Source organism: Arachis hypogaea, chromosome 13 (genome assembly GCF_003086295.3).
Source record: "Arachis hypogaea cultivar Tifrunner chromosome 13, arahy.Tifrunner.gnm2.J5K5, whole genome shotgun sequence".
In the NCBI taxonomy this organism is placed as follows: Eukaryota; Viridiplantae; Streptophyta; class Magnoliopsida; order Fabales; family Fabaceae; genus Arachis; species Arachis hypogaea.
The window spans coordinates 125,984,462-126,002,702 of NC_092048.1; the positions used below are offsets into that span (position 1 = coordinate 125,984,462).

At 33.8% G+C, this 18,241-nt stretch overlaps 2 protein-coding genes across 14 annotated transcripts; one reads left to right on the forward strand and one right to left on the reverse strand.

Moving 5' to 3' along the window:
* Window positions 1–668: 668 nt before the first annotated feature.
* On the reverse strand, window positions 669–2,558 carry LOC112735372 (glucan endo-1,3-beta-glucosidase 8-like). The gene is made up of 2 exons (XM_025784913.2): window positions 2,182–2,558; window positions 669–1,825 (listed from the first exon to the last, which is right to left on the reverse strand). The coding sequence occupies exons 1-2, from the start codon at window positions 2,556–2,558 to the stop codon at window positions 715–717; spliced, it is 1,488 nt and encodes a 495-aa protein (XP_025640698.1). The 3' UTR covers window positions 669–714.
* Window positions 2,559–6,588: 4,030 nt separating this feature from the next.
* Window positions 6,589–17,770, forward strand: LOC112733215 (RNA cytidine acetyltransferase 1). Of its 13 annotated transcripts, none has more exons than XM_072212452.1 (29): window positions 6,613–7,069; window positions 7,293–7,403; window positions 8,079–8,230; window positions 8,330–8,441; window positions 8,606–8,697; window positions 8,828–8,999; window positions 9,114–9,236; window positions 9,374–9,547; window positions 9,737–9,847; window positions 9,944–10,077; window positions 10,165–10,258; window positions 11,182–11,283; window positions 11,557–11,693; window positions 11,810–11,907; window positions 12,079–12,202; window positions 12,288–12,375; window positions 12,469–12,568; window positions 12,655–12,707; window positions 13,118–13,294; window positions 13,386–13,423; window positions 14,015–14,108; window positions 14,569–14,748; window positions 14,827–14,935; window positions 15,308–15,377; window positions 15,689–15,836; window positions 16,214–16,342; window positions 16,660–16,785; window positions 16,982–17,047; window positions 17,180–17,770. In XM_072212452.1, the coding sequence occupies exons 4-29, from the start codon at window positions 8,337–8,339 to the stop codon at window positions 17,432–17,434; spliced, it is 3,099 nt and encodes a 1,032-aa protein (XP_072068553.1). In that variant the 5' UTR covers window positions 6,613–7,069; window positions 7,293–7,403; window positions 8,079–8,230; window positions 8,330–8,336; the 3' UTR covers window positions 17,435–17,770. The 13 variants fall into 13 exon arrangements, with proteins under 13 accessions (XP_025637890.1, XP_072068559.1, XP_072068553.1 ...); XM_072212457.1 differs by having other exon boundaries at window positions 6,624–7,077; window positions 15,767–15,836; XM_072212453.1 differs by having other exon boundaries at window positions 6,626–7,077.
* The last annotated feature ends 471 nt before the right edge of the window (window positions 17,771–18,241 follow it).

Genomic DNA, 18,241 nt, shown 5'->3' on the forward strand with positions numbered 1-18,241 from the left:
ACAAGTCAACAGTTAAAAAAAATATGTCTCTACAAGAACATATGATAGAAAGAAGAAAGAAACAACTCCAATAACAACAAAAAATAAAAAAGGACAAACACCATATAAAAAGACTAAGTCCGTTAATTAAAACAAATATAAAAATAAAAACAACAAATAAAATAGGTGAATTCTATTCAATCCTCTTTAAAATAACATGTAAATTATCCCTATGATATATCACATTTTAATTGAATATTTACTTTTAATTTGAGTTATTATTTTAACTATAATTAAATTTTTAAAAGGGATAAATATATAATTTATTAAAAGATTAGAAACTAATTTTTTTAATTTTTCAAATCACGTTAACGGTGCGCCATACAATTTTAATATAAAAATTTCTTATATTATAAAATATTTTAAATAAAAATATATCAAATTTAATATTAATTTTTATATATTTTAATTAATTTTTCAATAATATAATATTTTTTAAAATATACTATATACTGTCGTTAATTTACTAGCACAGGTCTCACTCTAGTCTTATATTATTCTTCTGGTAATTGAAACGGTTACATTACATTACATTACATATCTAATGGCATTTCAAGCATTTATTACTAAATCTTTCTATGTTGCGTTGAGAAGGAAAAACTATATCAATTAAAAAGTACAATCTACTGACATCTCTTATTACTAATCCACTCCTGCCTAACTAAACTATGGCCTCTACATAAATGTCAAGAAAATCAATGAAAAACCAGCGAAAAGTCCCACCTTGATGAGTAAAGTTGTAAGCATGTTTCCACTGCTCTCAATTTGTATAGGGAAGAAGCAAGTTCCGTTTGTAGGGTCATCTGTTACAATATTGGCCAATCCTTTGAAATCACATGCCTCAACACTTTGGTCACTTATTTGGAAGTAGGAGTTAAAAGCATAGGAAGCACTCCCATCCTCACTCTGATTTGCACAAGAAGAACCAGCACCTAAGCTTGTGCAATCACCAAGTGCACAAGCATAGCTCAATGCCCCTGGCAAACTGCTCATGTTCAAGGACTTGTCAAAGGGTTTAATCACACACCATTTACGCTCTTGGTAGACGACACCTTTAGCTTCAATAGGCATTTTATTTTCTCCGTTACCTGAAAAATCCACCTCAAACTTAGGCTTCCCGTCGTATCGAAAAATTCCCCAATGGCGTTCGAAGTTTCCGGGGGCGATACTCTTGTCGTCCTCGTCCAAAAGAGAGAACATATATGCATCCATAGGCCCGGGCCGAAGAGGGGTTCCTGTTTTACTAGCCATTTTCTTGAGGAACCCTTGGTAGAACCTTTTTGCATTACTTGGAGTACCATGTTTGTTACCATCAGTTGGCCATCCAATTTCTCCAATAACTATATTCACATTAGAGTGATCAATCTTTCTCAATGACCAAACAAGGGTATCAAAGTTTGCATCAAACACATTGTGGTATTCTTTATCATTGTCAGTAACTGGATTTGCCACGCCATCAAAGAATGCGAAATCCATTGGGAAACCTTCATTTTGGTATAGACTAAGGAAAGGGTATATGTTAACAAGAAATGGTGAGTTATGTTCATCAAGAAACTGCACAATTTCCTTAATAGCATGAAACACATCCGGACGAAACTCGCCGTCGGATGGCTTGTCTGTCTTAGATTCGTACACATCGGCATTCAATGCCGTTGTTACCTTGATCTTGTCTCCATAACCAGCCTTGTCAATAGCATTTTGAACATTTTGCATTGCTGGAAATGTGATATTCACGAATGAACCATTGTAACTTCTCAAGAATGGTTCATTTCCAACAGATACATATCTGCATTACCATATTCTTATATCAGCAATAGCTAGAAAGTTTTTATTAAATCACTCTTTCGTCGTAGCCCATGGCAACAATAAAAAAATCTTACAATTTACAAATTCAGCTCAACAGAATACATAAATTTAGTTACAATTTTAACTTTTATTATTTTATCTTATTTTTTATCTTTTATAAACAAATATTTTATATATATTTAGTTTTACTTTCATAAATTTCAATCAATCAAAGAAACGTTTTTTATCTTTGCGGACTCTTTATATATTCTTCCAGTTTTATTAGTTATAGTCATAAATCTTTGACAAAAACTATGGTTATGGAATAAAATATTAAAAATGTAATTATTAGTATACCTGATGTTGACCGCTTCCTTATAAACGAATTTTGTGACATTGTTTTTAACCCAGTCATGAGCATAATTGGCATCTCTAGCTAGTTTTCTGAGTTGGTCATTGGGAATTCCAACCATGAGTTCAATGTTTGAGCCAGTGAAAGCACTCACAACCCAAGGATCCGTGTCGAAGATCTTGGCCTTTTTTATGCCGTTGTCCTTCAACATATTCACTACAATGGGAGGATTTATGGGGTGAGTTGCAAGTAAGCCCCAATTGATACCGATACCTGGTACTGCCTCTGGTTCTGGTGCCCCTTCCACATGATGTAGTTGCCAATGAACCAGAAACAACCATGTCAAAGAAAATGGCCACATGAGGAACTTGGGTAGAGCCATTGTTGAGCCTGCAACTAAAGTATAGTAGATATTAGTCAAAGTAACGAGAATGATAACTTCTTTTGTAGGAGTAACTTGACTTTAGAAATTGAATGATCAATAACATTTGTGCCAAATTTGGGTTCTCTTGTATGATTACTATGTTAATGTCTAAATAAAGCACATAGAGTACTGGTTAATTAGATAACTGTGTAACTAATTTTCTAATTGTGGTTGTCATGTCAAATCGTCCACAAATAGTCCCATAAGCTGTAATATTGAAAATATTAGAATGTAACATCTTTAAAAATGTCTTTTTGTCATATATATTGACTCTTGAAAATAATAGGATATTCGAAATGCCAACAAAAAAAAAAGTAAGGATATGCTGAAGGTAAGTTACCATCAAACAATCTTACAAAATAAAAATATGGTAAACATAATAACGTTTCATATGTTTGATTTTCTGTTCATGTCAGTTTTAGTTATTATTTTCAATTAAAACAAAGATATCGTCAATAGATTTTATTAAAAATTATTAAAAAAAAAAGATTTTAAGAACCAGCATTAAATCATTAAAAAAGTTTTAAAACGATGTTATATATTTACAAGGGTGTTAGAGAAACTACTCACCTTTTTGTGTAAAAAATAAAAAGTACAGTTTTGTTATAATAATAATTTACTAATTTAGTTGCTGGGCTCAATAACAATCGTTAAAAGAAAAGAGACGATAGTATTAAAATAATAATTTTTTATTCAAGTTATAAGGTAACAATTAAAAAAGGTAGAAGCTCAGATTGTTTTTGTATAAAGTTGATAGTTGAGAACCGTTATATAATAATTTAATTAAATTATTTAAATCATCTAATAATTTTTAACTACTAATATTAATAACTGCACATGAATTTTTATTTTTAAAAAATGCTTAAAATTGACAAAAAAAATGCTAAAAGAATTTGAAAAAGAAAGCCAAGATACGTGAATATATATGACGTTTACAGTGTAAATGAGATACGTTCCGACAAATTTTTAGTAGTTATAAAAGGATGTGCAACCTTTTGTATTCTCCGCAAACATTTCACTTCTTCTTCTTTTCTGTTTTTCTTTCGAAAAATAAGCCAAAATGTCTAGTAGTAGTGGATATGTGGTTGTAAGTATATATCCCAATCGCCATATGAAAAACAGTGATGCTGGCGTAATACTTGAGTGCGAAAATCCCATTATGTTGTGTACCTCACAAGTAAGTTCTTTGTCGGAGTTGAAGAGTCTGATATTGGGTAGCATTGGTGGTTGCGAAAAAAAAAAAAGATCGGTAGGGTAGGGTATCAGTTTCGTTTATTTTGGCTCTACGACGACGAACATGTGCGTCTCATGTTTGACATTCATGGGAGAATCATGGCAAAATAAGTGATGGAACTTTTTTCAGAGGTAAGTGATGTCGATGGTAGTAGATCTGGCCAGTTGGATTTTGTGCAGGACGACCCTTTTTTCGCACCACCACCACTACACGTTGCTAGTCCAGTGAAAGACATGGACGTTGATGGTGAGAACTCCAACGAGGAGTATGTTGTGGATAGCAACGACATTGGTTCTTCTGAAAATGATGAGGAGGAGGAGTTTGTACCAGAGACGCTAGTCGAGCCATCAATTTGGTATCTTTTGCCTGTCCCGCACCCAATTCCGACTTTATCAGTTGTACCCAGTTATTATCAAACACTGGATATGGACGCGATGCACGAGAAAACTCCATTTTCCAATACGGGTGAAGACGATTACAACTTAGATGATGGTGTGGAGTTTTAGGTTGGCCATAAATTCAAAAGCAGAGATGCAATGATGCAAGTGAAGAATTACAGCATTCGCAGAAATGTTGAGTACTGAGATGTGGAGTCAGATCGATTGAAGTACCATGTGTACTGCCAGCAATATTAATAAACATGTAGTTAATAACTAAATTAATAAATATGTAGTTAATAAATTGATTTAAATAAAAACATTGACTTAAATAATTAATAACTAAATTAATAAACATCTAGTTAATAAATTAACTTAAAAGACATTTATTTAAATAATTAATAATTTAATCACCAAACATCTACTTAACAACTTATTTTAAATATAAACAAAATGAATAACATTTACTTAAGAATTTAATTTAACTAATACCTAAAATCATATTCTATCAATCCTTCGTAACAATATATTTATCTACCAAACATGTGTTGCAGTGACGGACCCAGAAAAATTTTATAGTGGGGCAAAATATAATAAAATTTAAGTATAGATATATTTTTTTGGCTTCCCACAATACCTAACAAGTTAAGGGCTAATCTATTATGACTTTGAATTTTATTTAAGAGTCTGTAATTGGCCAATGAATTGCTATCCATACGAGATGAAATTCGAACTCCCAACACTTGCTTAAGAGAATGATGACTAAGTTGATCACTCCATCAATTCAAATTAGTTTAGATATATTCAAAGTTTAAATTATAACTATCTATACATATTGATAAAAACTACCCACAGTATAATATTCCAAATAATAAAAACAATAATTTATAATGACTTTTTTTTTTTATTTTTAACATGACAATATTATTTTTCTATATATATTATTAAAAAATTATTTTATTTTTTGTTATCTCATATTTAAGTATTTAACTGTTAAATCTATTTATTATAGTCTTTATAGTATAAATAATTTTTTTAACCAAATAATTACTATAATCAAGACTATTTTAATAATAGATATTAATACAGTATATTAATATATAGATAATATAATTTTTATCTTAAATATTTTTTTTAAAAAACACTAATAATTTGAGTTGTATTTAATTAAAAAACTAAATTTTAATTTAATTATTAACAATTAACTAATATAATAAAATTAATTATCACTTTTTTTTGAGTTTATTTATTTATTTTTTATTGTTATACTAACTCAAATTTAATAATATAATTATTATTATTATATGTTAAGTTTAACAAAAAAAAATTAACAAAAAAATTATTTATATTTTATTTTGCAGTTAATATAATATAAAAGGGACAAATATATATATATATATATATATATTATTTTTTAAAAAATTTTGTGGGGGCAAATGGCCCCTCTTGATTACACATAAGTCCATCCCTAATGTGTTGTATACTAATTCTATAAAAGTTTCTTAAGACTATGTTTGTTTGAGAGGAAATGGAAAGGAAATAAAAGAGAGAAAAAGAAATGAAAAAAAAAGATTATTTTTTATTATTTGGTTGAAGAAAGAAAATTAGAAGAAAAAAATGAATAATACAAGGATAAAATTATCTTTTTATAACATTTCTTCCTTTTTTATTTTTCTTTAATCCAAACACAACTAAGAAAAAAAAAAATTCACTCAATTTCTTTCCTTCCAACCAAACATAGCCTAAGTATGGCTACACATATATACTCTAACATAATTAAACAGAAAGAAACAACACTAACCTCAGAAGTCGGCTGCCCACACGCTGTGTCATGTCACGTTCAGTCGATTGATATCCGGATCATGTGCATCTGTGCACGCCATGCTCACCAAATAAGTCGATAATATAGTTAGAAGATGTTAGAAGTTAGAGGACAATTGAAGAAATGAATGAAAAACCTATCCAAATTGTAAACGAATTGTATATATAGACTGCATTTAGTCTTATCTCATTTACGGTGTAAATGAAATAAAATTGTATGTATCTCGTTTATACTGTAAACGAGATAAGACAAAATACGCCATATCACGTTTATACTCGTGGTGACGTACTGACGTTTGCATATGTGGTGTGCATAGTTTTGAAATCGAACCGGACCAACCGATTCGGTTAGATTAATTAGGAACCGGTCATTAAAACGGTTTGATTAGCCTTAAAAATCGACTAACAAAAAACCGGTAAAAAACCGGATAAACCGGCGGTTAACCGATAAACCAATGAAACCAGCCGATTTTTTAGATATTTTCCGGTTTGGTGCACCCTCCAAAACGACGCGCGTTTTGACCTTTATTGACAAAAAAAAAAAAAAAAACCCTAAATGGCCAAAACCCTAAAACTCCCCAACGCAGCGCCACGCCGCCACTCCTCCCTTTCCTCTTCCAGCTTAAACTTTGAACTTTGAAATTGAAAGATCAAAAGAACCCTAGACCCGCAGCCCGCACAGCCCCCACATTCCCCTTCTCCGTCGTCGTCCCCTTCCTTCGTTGCGTGTCTCAACCCAGTCTCTCTTCACTGCGTGCGCCGTCGCTGCTTCTTCGCCCCTCGCTGTGGGTCGTCGCTACTCAGCTCCTCGCCGTGGGTCGTCGCTGTTCTGCTCCTCGCCGTGGGTCGTCGCTGTTCCGCTCCTCGCCGTGCGTCATTTCTGCTTCTCTGCCTCCTCGCCAGTCTTGCTGGGTGGTCTCTGCTTCTCTGCTCCTCACTCGCCGTCTCTGTCCTCGTCGTTGAGTGGTTGACAGTTTGTCAATTTCTTGAGTTGTTGGGTGTTCAGCTAACTGGTGGTGATGGGTAGCTAGAAGAGGGTAAGTGGGTAAGATAGCAATTCATTGTTACAATTCTTCACAGCATTTCTCCGCAAAGCATTTTTCTATTAGCACAAAAGTTTATTTTGACATCTTTCTCTTGAAAAATAATTTAGCCTTACATTTTCCCTACTAAAGACCTTCAAACTAATTAAGCTCCACATAGGCTTGCTGCTTGAGATTTTGTTAACTAAAGTGACAATGATGAGGGCTTAAATGATAGGATTAATGATGATGGAAAGAACGAAGAACTGGATGATGAATTTGATGATTTTCTTGATAGCAAGCCTGTTCTAGAACTGCAGGGTGTGGATCCAAAGAGGGGTTGGAGATGGTAGTCATTGTTTAATTGTTTATGATTTTTATTTGTTACTATAGACATTGATAGAGATGGAACTTTGGTTTGGTATCTGCAGAAAATCTAATCCACAGATGTAAATATACCTGATGTCTTTGAAATGCTATGATTGCATTAAAGTTTTCATTGTGCATAAATGGTAATGTTTAAGCATGAAAATTGAATTGATTCTGAATATAACTCTGCTGAAGCCAATTAAAGAGAATTCTTCACTAAATGGAGATTGAGTCTTTAAAGCCGAAGAAAATTACCAGAGCTTAGAATAGTTTCTTTTTATTTATTTTTTATTTATGTTATTCTTCATGAGTTTAAACTTTAAAATGATAATCAGTGATATGTTTTTTTGTTGCATTTTGTATAAAAATATTAGAAATTATTGTTTGAATATTTGAAATTTATATATTAAATTTTTAATAATTTTATTTTATATTTAACTAAATCGGTTAAACTCCGGTTGAACCACTAAACCGTTGAACCAGTTACTGCACTGGTTTATTTACCAGTTCGGTTGATAAGAAATATAATAGATTTTTGGTAAAAATGTTACAAAGTATATATTTTGGTAAATAAAATATTATTTAAAAAAAAAACCCCAAGACATGACGGTTGGTCTTGTTATTTTATTTTAATTTTAACTTTTATTCTTTTTAGTTTTTATTATAGATGAAAAAACCGAAGTTAACCCCTCCATAAACCCTAATACCAACTGACATATTCAACGTTCCTCATTCCTCAACACACACTTTCTGCCGTCGACGCACGCCACTGTGTGTCACCGCTGTTTCCACCGTCTATTTAGTCAGGTCTTGTTGCTTCCTATCGTAATCTCTCCTATGCTCTTTTTTTTTTCTCTCTCTCCTTGTGAGCTAATCACTCATTTGAAAACTTCAATTTCGCTGCAGAGAAGAGATGAGGAAGAAAGTGGACGAACGAATCAGAAATCTCATAGAGAATGGCGTCAAAACAAGGCACAGGTCCATGTTCGTCATCATCGGCGACAAGTCACGTGACCAGGTCTCTGTTACACACGCCATTTCCTTCTGTAGTGCAGTGATAGGTTCTGCCGAATTTTATACGGTTTTGGAAGCTTAATTTTATACCGTGAAGGAAATTAGAAGGCATTGCATTTTTTCTTTCTCTCTTTTTTGAGTGCTAAACACAGTCTTTAATGTGTGCAGATTGTGAATCTTCACTACATGCTTAGCAAGGCCCAAATCAAATCCAGGCCAACTGTTTTATGGTGTTACAAGGACAAACTTGAACTCAGCAGGTTCTGCATATATAATTGATGCCTTGGTTTTGTTTTTATGTGATTTAGTTGTGGTAATATCCAGTGTATATGTTCTGTTTGAGTTGTTGTAGACATGGTTTTAACATGATTAAGATCATTGTGAATGCAGTCATAGGAAGAAACGTGCTAAGCAGGTTAAGAAATTGATGCATAAGGGGCTTTTGGATCCTGAGAAAGTTGATCCTTTTTCGTTGTTTTTAGAGAGTACGGGTTTAACTTATTGTTTATACAAGGATTCTGAAAGAATTCTCGGGAATACTTTCGGAATGTGTATACTCCAGGTATCTTATGCTTCCTATTAATTTTCTTTGTTGTTCTTTCCATGTTACTTTTTCTTTTGTCTCTTTTTTTTCCCCACTGAGATGCATCAATTTCGCCATTGTCTTTCCTTTTAGGATTTCGAGGCGTTGACACCTAATCTCCTAGCAAGAACAATAGAAACAGTTGAGGGAGGAGGGTTAATTGTTCTGCTGCTTCGTTCATTATCCTCACTTACCAGTCTCTACACCATGGTGATGGTATGAACACAGATTCATCAGAATTGATGTTTAAGTACTTTTTCTTTTATTCTTTTTGTTTTTATTTTGAATTTTAAACATCTACTTTTCGGTTAAGTCATACAAAATGCAAATTTTCTGTTGTTCACTGGTTGCAGGATGTCCATGATAGATTCCGGACTGAATCTCACTCTGAAGCTACTGGGCGCTTTAATGAGCGTTTTTTATTATCATTTGCTTCTTGCAAGGCATGTGTGGTCATGGACGATGAGTTGAATGTACTACCAATTTCATCTCATATTAGGTCTATTAGCCCAGTTCCTGTTAAGGAGGTACTATGATATCATCTATAACTATCTGTTTCCTTTTTGTTTCTGTGCTCTGTGAAAATTTTGAGAAATTTTTATTATGATGTTGCCAAAAGCATTTAATTTACCATGTGCTCTTTTCTTCTCTCCTTTTTTGGCTGCCAAGTAAAACTATTAACTATCTAATTTTGTGCCTCTAAATTGATGTTTCAGGACTCTGAGGGACTCTCAGAAGCAGAGCAGGACCTGAAAAACCTTAAAGAACAACTCAATGAAGATTTTCCGGTTGGACCGTTGATTAAGAAGTGTTGCACATTGGACCAGGTTTGTGTTAACTCAACCTTGGATTGTCTACCATGGTTAATCAAAGTAGTTTTTCCTCTATGGTGGATGCAAGCTTTACATGGTTTTTGGTAATAGGGAAAAGCTGTCATCACATTTCTGGACGCAGTTCTGGACAAGACCCTTCGTAGCACTGTTGCATTGTTGGCTGCTCGTGGTCGTGGGAAATCAGCTGCTCTTGGTTTATCAATTGCTGGAGCTGTTGCTGTGGGGTATGTGCTTTTGATGCTTATAGATACAGTTATTGCTCATATTTATGTTGACTTTGTTTGGATCTGATTGTAAGATTGCCTATGTAGGTATTCAAATATCTTTGTAACTGCACCAAGCCCAGAGAACTTGAAAACCTTGTTTGAATTTATATGCAAAGGTTTTGAGGCACTTGAGTACAAGGTACTAGTTCACTTCACTTACAGCTGTTATCATTATTCATTGCTTTAGTAAGAAACAAGTTGCAAAATCTGCATTGATGGCAAATGGGCAGTTAGATTTAGGTAATGGACTGGCGTCCTAACTCCTAAGTACCTTTCTTGTACATTTTCATTTATATTAGATATCCTAACGGTTCATCCAACATCTCTTAATTGCTAAATATCAACTTCTGGACTACATCTACTTTCTTATTCAAATGGTTGTCTAGGAAAACTTTGCAATAAAGAGAATATTATTTTGCTTTCCAAGAAGAAATCAAGGGATCTTCTCATCTTAAAAATGAGTATATTGAAGAGAACAGAAGAGAAATAGGGAAAGCGTGAACTAATATGTACAAGTGAGATAGATAATGGTGTGTTGATAGTCTGACCAAAAACATGTGCATATAATTAGTCAATTTAGGTAAGTAATGGAGCTGGAAAACATATCCTTTCAACTATACATAGTGAATTCTGTTAATAATATGTATTATTTATGTCTGAGAAATTATTCCCTATACCGAGTGTTATGGCGTGCTTATTTGCCACTTATTTGTTTTTTCTCTCTTCCCCAAAAAAATGTAATAAACTTCCCTATTAAATTCCATTCCATGCAATACATTTGAAGACCAAGGAAAACATTAAAGTTTCCACATTCATATTATAAGTGTACCTAACTGTTTACTTTTCTAGTCAATAGGATACCAAATGATTGATCACTTCACATTGATTTTGCATCTTATTATCTCCTTTTAACTTTATGTTTTTTGGGAACAGGAGTGAGTGAGAATAGAATGTTCCTGAAAACTGTTTATAGTATTTGAATCCCAACCTCTTGCCTTTCGGTTGGTTTGTGTATAAAAACTTGATTAAATTCGAAAGTGCTGCTCTTTCCTATGTAAACAGGAACACATTGATTTTGATGTGGTACAAAGCGCAAATCCTGAATTCAAGAAAGCTACTACTGTAAGGATTAACATTTACAAGCATCATAGACAAACAATTCAGGTAAAATTTTTTTGTAATGCAGATGCTTTTACGTTAATAAATGTCTTGATGTTAAGGAAACTTAATGTTTACGTAATGCTATAAGTATAAATTTGGATGTGTATGCTACATTGATAACTTCTTTCCTTTTTTTTTCCCTCTTATAAGGGATATCTTTTATCCTACCGTTATATTGTATTATTCCTCTCACAGCCCTAATGGTAATCTTCTTTTATATATAAAAAAATTGTAAACATGATTCTGAACTTGTGTTTTCATCTAAATGGTTTTCAGTATATACTCCCACACGAGCATCAAAAGCTTTCTCAAGTTGAATTATTGGTTATTGATGAAGCAGCTGCCATTCCACTGCCGCTTGTGAAGTCTTTGCTCGGGCCATACCTTGTCTTCCTGTCATCGACAGTTAATGGGTATGCCTTGTTTTTCATTTTATTTAATGAAGTTTGCTGTGCCTATTGTTTATAGAGCTAACTTCTGATGTGACTTAATTATGGGAAGACTTATTTCTCTTGAAACTCATGGATAGTTATGAAGGCACTGGGCGTTCATTATCGCTAAAACTTCTGCACCAACTAGAAGAGCAAAGCCATGTATCTTCCAAGAGCACGGAGGGATCTGGTTCTGGTACTTAGTTCTTCTAGCTTTTATTAGTCAATTTTAAATATATAATATGCATGCCATTTTATGCTGAGAAAGGTGGTGCAGTTGAAGGGGATCAAGATTGCTTTTCAACAACTGTTACTGACTGTTATGTGCATGCTTGTTATTTGCTGAATTATGAGTTCTATCTTTCAGGTTCTCTATTTAAGAAAATAGAACTGAATGAGTCCATCAGATATGCTTCTGGAGATCCCATAGAGAACTGGCTTAACACTCTACTATGCTTAGATGTTTCAAGTGCCATCCCTAATCTTAGCAGGTTATATCCAGTGTTTTCATATCATATTGGAAACTTGGACCATCCTTTTTTCCTCTCTGTTTATGGTTCTTCGTTCTGCAATTAGGTTACCTCCACCCAGTGAGTGTGATCTATACTATGTTAATCGGGACACCCTCTTTTCCTACCATAAAGATAGTGAATTGTTTTTGCAGGTAAAAACCAGAATTATCTGATGATTTTGGCTGGAATGATAAATAATTATGCCTGTATTTATTTGCTGTACTAATATATTGATATTCTTGCAGCGAATGATGGCCTTGTATGTTGCTTCACATTACAAAAATTCTCCAAATGATTTGCAGCTGATGGCAGATGCTCCAGCACACCACTTATTTGTATTACTTGGTAGATTTGGTTTCCTTTCTAGTTATTTTTCCTGTGTTTAAATTGATGTGGCTTGAACTAGATATATAATACTATTCAAATTACAGGACCTGTTGACGAATCAAAGAATCAACTTCCTGATATCTTGTGTGTCATCCAGGTTTGCATCTTTGGCATAAATTATCCTTGTCTTCGTTTGTTACATATCTTCACATGATCTGTTTTAACATGACCTTAGGATCTGCAATTTTCTCCTTATCTGCTCTTTGCCTCTCGTCAGATTAACGTGTGATAGCTGATATCATTGTACGAACTATGAAGTTTCAATATCAATGTGTGAAGTTTCATTTGTTTAGCATAAATTTTGTTGTTCTTGCTTGATTGTGATGGGTAAAAACTGTGTAGCTACAAGCATTAGCAAATGGCTGTGATTCTTTGAAGCTTGTATTACTTTGTACCAGCAGTTACTTGGTGTTAGTTTTAGTATGTAATTTCTTGTTATGTTTATCTCCTATTTCTGTTTAGCTTGCACGTCCATTTGTTGTGATTTCTGACATTCATAGCTTACAGGTCTGTCTTGAGGGGCAGATATCTCGCCAGTCAGCAATCAAAAGCTTGAGTGATGGTCATCAGCCTTTTGGGGATCAAATTCCATGGAAATTCTGTGAGCAATTTCGTGATACAGTTTTCCCCTCACTTTCTGGTGCTCGTATTGTACGCATTGCTACACACCCAAGTGCCATGAGGGTAATTCTGTATGAAGGCATATCTTTCTGTTACTAACCTGATTCTCCAAAGGCGTGACACCCTCTTACATTTCATCATCTTTCTTTTACAGCTTGGATATGGTTCACAAGCAGTTGACCTTTTAATACGGTGAGAGCAGATTGCCTCCTTGCTTCAATTGATGTTCACTTTAGCTTTCTTTTCCTTATTCTTTTTAACTTTCTTAAAGCGTTCTTCAAAAGTTTATTTTTACATCTATTTGGTTTTAGTGTGCCTTGGTTCAACTGTGTAGTTGAAAATATGTTGCTGCAGCCTCCAGTCAATTATTATTCTAATCAAGAGCTAATGTAGGTGCTGATATCTCTTATAATTAGAATTGTATTAAATGGTGCAGTACTATAATTCTGAAAATATATTTGTGTTGTTTTAATTACACTTCTCCATCAAGTTACCATTTTTTTTTAGTCTAAGGTGTTGCCTTGGAATGGGGCCTGGTGATTAGAGTTTCTAGTGGTGAGAGCTGCTTCTTCATTTATGGGATAAGCTTCTAGCCTTAAGCATGGGTCCGCCAGGGAAAATGATTTAGCTTGTTTTGGTACCATCCAGATCCAGTACATTGATACTCTGCTTTGAAAGATGTTGTCTCAGGGGCCAGGGCACTCATTTTAGTCTTATATATAAAATATGTAAAAATGTTTAACGTAGATTCAGTTGATCATTTGCATTGCCTACTTTTTACAGTTACTATGAAGGACAACTTACTCCCATCTCTGAGATCGATGTTGAAGATGAAGTGCAAGCTCCACAAGTTAGAGTTACAGAAGCTGCAGAGAAGGTATATTTCTGCTGAACTCCAATATGTATTATGTACAGATTAGTTCTGTTCATTTCTTTATCAGAAGTTAATTTATGCCATAGCGGGATATTGGAGCTATCCGAGTCTTTTTTATAGGCCTGCTGACAGCCACTAGTGCGAAAGCTTCAATTAGTTGCTTATACTTGTTTTCAGGATATTACTAAAGCATTTCATAGTTAGAGATAGTAAAGAAATACTCATTATTAAGTACTTTCGATCAGGTCCTTGCTTATGTATCCTGGCCTTCTTAATTGCTTCCTATAATAAACATTAGGGTAATGTTTGGTATCTGAGTTAAAACATACAGTTGACTGGCAGCAACTGGATCAAAAATGGCAGATTTCATTTGATTTGTTATTGTTTTTTCTTGAGTTTATCAATTTCTCTTTATGTTTCTATATGCTTAGCCTTTTTAATGATATGATGATAATCAATACAGGTTTCGTTGCTTGAAGAAAATATAAAGCCTAGAACAAATCTTCCTCATTTGCTGGTACATCTGCGTGAAAGACGGCCAGAGAAGCTCCATTACATTGGCGTCTCATTTGGGTTAACCTTGGACCTTTTTCGCTTTTGGAGAAAGCATGCATTTGCTCCGTTCTACATTGGCCAGATTCCAGTTAAGATTTAGTTTTTCTTAGGCCGCAGACAATAATAATGAAATTTATTTTACAGATGACATATGTTTACTTTACAGAATGCTGTGACTGGTGAGCATACGTGCATGATCCTGAAACCTTTGAACAATGATGAAATTGAAGTTGATGGATCAAATCAATGGGGGTTTTTTGGTCCGTTTTATGAAGGCGAGTTCATCTTCCTTTGTGCTGGATATAGAACCATTTATGTGCCTCCTTGCCTATTCATGACATTGCATAAGTTTCTATTGTCATGGGGTTTACAGTTTAATCATTGTTACACCCAATTTTCTAAATAAAAGTTAAATTTTACTATAATATAGCATAGTATAGGTCTGTGCATAGCCCACACTTTTAAGTCTATAAGATGCTTGTGCCCGTGTGTTGGGGAGAGGGAGGGTGCTGAATATAAAGCCATTTATGTACCTTTACGCAATAGTTTAAGCTCTTGGAAGAGATTATTCAAGAAAGTATGCTATATGATTTGCCTTCAATATTGATCATTAACTTTGTTAATTTTTATATGATTTTTGTTTGTAGATTTTAAGCAAAGATTTACAAGACTTCTGGCTTCCACTTTTCGTGGTATGGAATACAAGCTTGCTCTGAGGTTAGTATTAGGAATTTACATCTTTTTCCATTCTCAATTTGCAACATTGATGTGATATTTCCCCCACGAAAATTTTAAGATATAAAATTATATAGATGCTTTTACTCAACAGTTAATAGTTTTGATCCTGGATATTGAAAGGAAGTCAAGCGATTCATTTTCTTATGCTTTTCGTAAACTTCTAAGACTGTTGCATAACATACTCATCAACTAAAATTTAGAGTGCATTGAACTCAATGGGTTCTTCTCCCCTGATATTTATCGCCATCATTGAAATACTTGTTCTATTCATATTGTGATAATTCATCCAGCATCATAGATCCAAAAATCAATTTCATGGACCAAGAACCTTGGAAGACCAATTCTGATAAATATTTGGGATCTGTTAGAGAATATCTATCACCACATGATATGAAGCGACTGGAGGCTTATGTTGAAAATCTAGCTGACTTCCATCTGGTAAGATCTCATATATTACTAACCAGAATTTCCAAGTGGTGCCTTGATATGTTCAATGCTTTATTTGGAGATTAAAGAGGTTCTTCACAAGGAGCAAAATTTTTCCCCTGATGATGTCCAGTGATTTCCCTTTTTGAAGTAGAATTTCATCTTGTGCACATGAAAAACACCTTAAGAAAATAATGATTAAGAAATGAATAAGTGAATGGGGGTTTCAAGGAGGTCGTCTAAGACCAAAATTTGTGCCCCATATACATACTGCTGAATATCTGATATATTATATGGTCAATTCACTGTGCCAATACGTACGATTCTCAACACCTGTTTATATGATTTGGAGTGCTTTTAAGTATATCATGACCCTCCTTGTTGGACAGATTTTAGATATTGTTCCCACCATTACACATCTGTTCTTCCAAGAAAAGATTCCAGTTACATTGTCATATGCCCAGGCTTCTGTGTTACTGTGCATTGGACTGCAGAACCAGAACATTTCATACATTGAGGTTTGTTTATTTACTTACTGATTTCTTTAGATGAAAATTGAAATATAACTCAGATGACTAGTTGGCACCGTATGGCTTGTATATGTAAGATAACTGAAGTCCTCCTTTCAAAATGTATAATCATGTAATTTGACGATTCATCATGATACATGTTCTCTATCAAAATTCAAAATTATTCAACTTTTTTTTTTATTTCAGTAGATCTCGACCTTGTTTGTCATGATTAAACATAGTTTTCATGTTTTACATCTTTCCCTATTGTTTTCCTTCCACAAAAGATAGATTCACTTCCTCTATGTACCCTTCTCATTTAATAGGAACAAATGAAGTTGGAAAGGCAACAAATATTGTCTTTATTTATAAAGGTTATGAAGAAGTTTTACAAATATTTATACGGTCTTGCATCCAAGGAGATTGAATCAACCTTGCCCCGACTGAAAGAGGTAAGCTTATTGATAATGTTACCTTGTCTATTCCATAGCTTTATTCTTTCAGAAGAATTCTTCACAAATTGGTCAGTGAACTCGTCATATATGTGTGCTGCTGTGTATAAAGTTTCCTAATATTTGGTTCTCCTTTGCATGTCTCACTAATGTGCCTACTTTTTCATATTTACCCTTCATCTGTTTTTGCCCCCAGATTGTTATGGAACCTCATAGTGTCTCTGTGGATGAAGATCTAAATAATGCAGCTAAACAAGTTGAGGTATGCTTGTTTCTCATTTGCTTTATTCTGTTGAATATTCTTGTGTGGATCCCCATACGGCCATAGCTCCTTTCTCCAACCTCTCATTTGAAGTAGCTCTTAACTCTTGCGTGATTATTTATTACTGGATAGGATGACATGAAGTCAAAAACAGAAGCACTTTTTGCTCCTGATATGATCCAACAGTATGCCATTCAAGATGGAGAATCCAGCCTTGAGAATTTGTTACAAAATAATGGTGGAAAGATACCCACTGGCGGACTTGTTAGCGTGAAATCCAGTAAGAGTGTTGTCAAACCCGAAAAAGAGAAGAGAAGCCATAAGACTGACAAAAAGCGGGAAAAAGACAAACACAGCAATAAATCAAGCAAAAGGAAAAGGACTTGACTTTGAGGAGAATCAAAGTTAAACCTGTTAGTTGACTGATCGTTTGGGTTACAGTCAAAAGAGTGTTGTATAATGCAAAGTTGAAGATGCAGGAAAATTTTTGACCTCGCTAGAAGCTATCATATGAATGCATGTACCAGCCCGTTCTCTTGTATAGCTTAGCTACAGAGCATGGCCATAATGTGGACTATGTAGGACAGTAGGAGGCAATTGCCAGTTTTGTAATTTACACATTAAAATTATCACAGGTGATTAAATTGGTCTCACGTTATATTCGAAATTGTGGTGGTCGGAATTTGAAATTCAATTATAAAGGGTATTAGTATATCATCAAAAGGGTACACCATAATGTAGACTCTTGCGAAAAGCACTAGTTGCTGTAGTTTAAAAATTATTCTGTTCTTCCAATTTGCGCGAGTGCCATCTTGAAATTTTATTATTCGCATCTGTAAAATGCGAAATTATATTTATCGAAAACAAAAAGATTTTTTGCGCATGTGTTCCACCAAAAAAATATAAAGTTGCTCTAATTTTTCAAGAACTAGTAACCAGTTGTTTGGATAGGTGGGATATAAGTCATATAACTCTTAGGATGTGTGTGGTTCAAGTATTATTTTATTATAAAGATTCCATTCTTATGGGAATCAAAGATACCCAAGGGAAATGTGGGAATTGAAATGATAGTATTTTGATTCCCTGGAATCAAACTTGCTTAGGAATAGCTTTTCAAACTTTGAACCAAACATAGGAATATATAGGAATATGATATTCCTATCTTACAATTCCTAGGAATTATTTATAATTTCG

What these genes read in the sequence shown, in the direction of transcription:
- LOC112735372 (XM_025784913.2), bottom strand. Translation starts at nt 2,558, where the DNA reads ATGGCTCTACCCAAGTTCCTCATGTGGCCATTTTCTTTGACATGGTTG. An exon ending in AAGGAAGCGGTCAACATCAG is followed by an intron (nt 1,826 to 2,181) that starts GTATACTAATAA and finishes ATGGTAATGCAG; the next exon opens with ATATGTATCTGTTGGAAATG.
- LOC112733215 (XM_025782105.3), top strand. Translation starts at nt 8,337, where the DNA reads ATGAGGAAGAAAGTGGACGAACGAATCAGAAATCTCATAGAGAATGGC. An exon ending in GTCTCTACACCATGGTGATG is followed by an intron (nt 9,237 to 9,373) that starts GTATGAACACAG and finishes CACTGGTTGCAG; the next exon opens with GATGTCCATGATAGATTCCG. An exon ending in ATGCAGCTAAACAAGTTGAG is followed by an intron (nt 17,048 to 17,179) that starts GTATGCTTGTTT and finishes ATTACTGGATAG; the next exon opens with GATGACATGAAGTCAAAAAC.